General features: G+C 33.2%; 2 protein-coding genes across 2 annotated transcripts in view; both read right to left on the reverse strand.

The window, feature by feature from the left end:
• The window catches only part of CBG13829, a gene marked incomplete at both ends in the record, with an annotated part of 3,453 nt that extends 1,974 nt beyond the window's left edge, over window positions 1-1,479 (reverse strand). The window contains 2 exons of the mRNA XM_002632521.1: window positions 1,105-1,338; window positions 1,392-1,479. Coding sequence (XP_002632567.1) covers window positions 1,105-1,338; window positions 1,392-1,479 — 322 coding nt within the window. The remainder of the gene's footprint in view (window positions 1-1,104; window positions 1,339-1,391) is intronic.
• Window positions 1,480-2,053: 574 nt separating this feature from the next.
• Window positions 2,054-3,929, reverse strand: CBG13830 (the record flags this gene model as incomplete). The annotated part of the gene is made up of 3 exons (XM_045244838.1): window positions 2,054-2,248; window positions 2,566-2,985; window positions 3,921-3,929. 3 exons carry the CDS (start codon window positions 3,927-3,929, stop codon window positions 2,054-2,056), a joined length of 624 nt encoding a protein of 207 aa, XP_045095269.1.
• Window positions 3,930-4,120: the final 191 nt, after the last annotated feature.

A 4,120-nucleotide genomic window follows, 5' to 3' on the forward strand; every position in this document is an offset into this window, starting at 1 on the left:
AAATTTTGATGTTTTGAGACTATGATTCTATATAACATTCAATCCGGCGTTAACAGTAAGAACCATCAAAGCGTCTACAGTTATTCTGTCAAATTATTGATTTTTTCGAAACAATAAAACCATAAAAACCAAGAATTTATATCAGTTTGAAGAATACCCGAATTTATTCTCACCCGGAAAAGCGTATTGTGGAAGTTGATGTCGATCAAAAAATTGGTTCAAAATCGGATCTCATGAGTAATGTTTCAAAATCCACAAAAAGACACGTGAAATCAGAAAAAATTTGATTTTTTTCACTAAATACAGAATCGGTTTGCCTGCCGATTTTGTTCCCTATCGTGGCAAAATTCAAATAATACTTGAATTTGGCGTGACCTCTTTTTCCTTTGAAAAAGTACAGAATCGGGAGGCGAACCGATTATGTACCTGTAGAAGAAAAGAATGCATAGAGCAACGAAAAGTTTAAAATGCAGGAATATTGGTTGTCACCTGGATTTGAGCAAACTAATACCACTGTCCCAACTGTCTACACTATCCAATTTTAATTTGTCCACCTATTTTTTGTTCAAGATCATTTTCAGGTCCATCAAATAAACATTTTCTATAACTTTGACTAATTTCTGGAATATTTATAATTTCTGTACAGAAAATTCAGAAATCTGGTGGAACTGAAATAAATAATACATGGTACAGGAAATCATCAATCCGAGCTATTTCTATACTTGCGAAAAAAATTCTTCAAATTTCAACCGTCTTATATCAAAAAGTGGTTCACTGATAAAATGTGTGTGATAAAGTGATAAACATTTTATCAGTTGACAACTTTGTGATATCTTTGACAGGAGATGAGAAAAATTGGCTTAAATTTAGAATCCCTTGAACATCATCTACCACATCTTCATAACGGAGAGGTGATCCGCCAATAGCCCGCCAATGACCCGTCAAAACTTTGAACTCAATTATCTCGGTTCCTTTTGAAGATATCAAAAATGTGTAAACTGATAAAATGTTTATCATAATATCACCAATATTTTATCAGTTGACAACTTTTTGATATATTTGACAGGAATCGATATAATTTGGCTGAAAGTTGAAAGTACTTACTAGCTTCAATAGCTTGCAGTCCAGCAAGAAAATTCAAATTCTTATAACTCGTATGCACAATTTCCAATCTTCCTTTCAATGTTTTCATATCCTTGAAAACATATTTTAATTGCTCAGCACTTAATTTAGCTGTCTCATCGATATAAATTTTGGAGCAAACTTTGGAGCATTTTTTGGGAAATGATCCAATACTTTTTGATGTCAAATTTCCAATTTGAAACACACATTTCGGGTCTGAAAGTGTAAATTTTCAGAGTGTTTGAGTTCTAGAATTCTCTAAAACTTACCACAATCCGGAAAATCATTTTGGCCAGTTGAAAATTTCGAAAAACAAGAGAAAATACAGAAAAATATGAGAAAAATCGAGTTTTTCATGTTCAAAATGAAAATTGGCCGTAGTTTTGCAATTCTCGAATGTAGGAGGATGAATTATAATCGAAAGATTATCCATTGGATTTCAAAAGTGTGAAAAAGGTCGAAAGATTGTTGTTTAGAGTAGTACATAGATCATAATAATCCGAAACGATTTTCAACTTTTTAATAGTCACGAACTTTCAGATTTTCTGGAAATTTCTGTAAACCAGAAAGCCCTTAACAATTTGCTAGAGAAGTGGAATCTTTCTTTCTTTCTGGCACCTAAAAAGTAGACCTAAAAGAAAAACAACATTTACAATCTTCTGAATGAATTTCATAAGTTTTTTGAAACAAAGAATTTTCTAGAAATTTGTATTTTAGGAATTTTGAAATTTGGAAGAAAGAGTTTCAGACAATTTCAGAAATGTTTGTTGTTTCCAAAATTTTACTTATTTTGTGCAGATAAGATTTGAAATGTTTTTCGCATTTTTGATTTGTCGACACTTTCAAAGTTTAATTCTTTTTAATGATTATACAGTAAATTCATTTTATTTACACAATTCAATTTACACAAAAAATTCAAAAAAAAAACGGCTCATTTCCTGCCAGTCTGTTTCTTCCATTGTTCCATTTCTTCACACTTCAAATCGTCAAAAATCGGCGAACAAGTACATACTGGTCCGGCTCTTAGCATAGCCGATCGAATTGAAATACAAGATTTGGAATCGAATTTCAAAGAATTGTGGTTATTTTTGAATAAGACTCCAACAGTATTGGCAGAGTAGATCCTCTGGAAAGTTTTGAATTTGAAATCTGATCCAAAAAATTTTGAAGCAGTTTTTAACGCTAATGTTTTCTGAAAATTTCAATTTTCAGAAACGTAGAAGTCTAAAAACGAGTGCTCTACGACATCTAGAAGCTGAGATATCGTCGTTTGAAGTTTAGAAGGAGAGAGACGCAAACGACGAGACACTCTAGCTGTCTGTGTCTCTTCGACAAACTACAAATCGCCATATCTCGGCTCCTAGGAGTGCCAGAACAGTGATTTTTGTTTAGAATTTTTCCGAATTGTTGGCGGAATTTCAGAAAACGTAAAAAAATAATTACCTTCAATTTTGGAAACGTCGCGCTTTGAAGGTTCTTGTTCCCTTGAACATCTATCGCCAGTTTTGTTGAGTTCAATTGAACAATTTCCAACAAATTTTCAAAAACCTTGAAATCCGTTAAACTTGAATTTTTGACAATCAAACTTCCATATATGAATTTCAAGTTTTTCACTTTTTTGAAATTGAATTTCGGTCCAATTCTCAAATTTCCCACGAAATTTACACATCCAACTTTTGGAACAATACAAGCCTTTTTGGCCTGCTTTCCAGGTTTGCAAACTTTCGAATCGAACATAAAAGAAGATACTTTTTCGTAGTTGAGAAAAATTTTGGCTTCTCGAAGAGCTAGGCAAAATTGTGGAGAATTATGAGCAATAGCAACTGCAGTACCGTTAAACCAAGGATTGGATAGTTGGGCGGCCTGAAAATTTTTAAATTGATGATGGAACTTTTGGTCTAGATGGCGATTGCGCAGACAACGAGACACTCTAACTGTCTGTGTCTCTACAGCAAACTTAAAATCGCCATATCTCGGCTCCTAGGAGTGCTAGAGGTGATTTTTGTCTTGAATTTTTCCAAATTTTTTTTGAGAATTTTTTGGGAAAAGAGTTTCTTTAAAGGAACATAAAGTAATCAAAAAATTTGAACAGTTACCTTCAATTTTGGTAGCTTTAACTTTCTCAATTTGCGATTCGATGTTACATGAAAAATCCCATTTATTGAGGTCAAATTTGTCAATCCCAGTTCTTCCAATTCCGGATTATTGCTGATATTAACATTATTTGGGCCTGAAAAATAATATACCGTAAAGCCTGTATTAGAAGGGCAGGCCTTTTTTCAGGCCTTTTTCCAAAGCACAGTACTAGTACATGATATTAAAAAAAAACGTATTCTTCAATCGATTTTTTCCATTTTCAAGAGTCTGGAGCTGGACTATCAAGTTCCTGACCAGTTTTGAAATTTTGGAGATTGAAAACATTTACCGAATTTCGGAGAATTCCTAGTTTTTCAGCTATTTCCACATTCCTGACACACACCTATTTTCCTCGTTTTCAGTATAAAAAACGGGCTGAAATAAATTTTTCCAGAAAAATTGGATGTGACAAGTGGAGAGCTTCAAAAAAAGCCTAAACATGCCTAAATTCGACGCTTTTCCTAATTTCTACTGCGTCGCGGCTGCGCGTCGCGTGTTTAAGCCGAAAATTAAAATCGAAGGAATTGGGTCGTATTTAGGCTCATTTCAAAGCTGAAAAACTGAAAAATCGAGAAATCTAGTTTTTGGGTCAATTGGATCACTTTGAAGTTTGTTACAATCGAAAAATGTTGACTCTGAAAGTTTCTAAAACCTTATGGTACTTTGTACATCTTATGGTACTTATGGTAATCTTATGGTACTTTTATGGTAACCTTATGGTACTTTTATGGTAACCTTATGGTATCTTATGGTAATCTTATGGTACTCTTATGGTAATCTTATGGTACTTTTATGGTAATCTTATGGTATCTGATGGTAATCTTATGGTACTTTTATGAGAAACCTTATGGTACTTTTATGG

Source organism: Caenorhabditis briggsae (genome assembly GCF_000004555.2).
Source record: "Caenorhabditis briggsae complete genome, chrIV, whole genome shotgun sequence".
NCBI lineage: Eukaryota > Metazoa > Nematoda > Chromadorea > Rhabditida > Rhabditidae > Caenorhabditis > Caenorhabditis briggsae.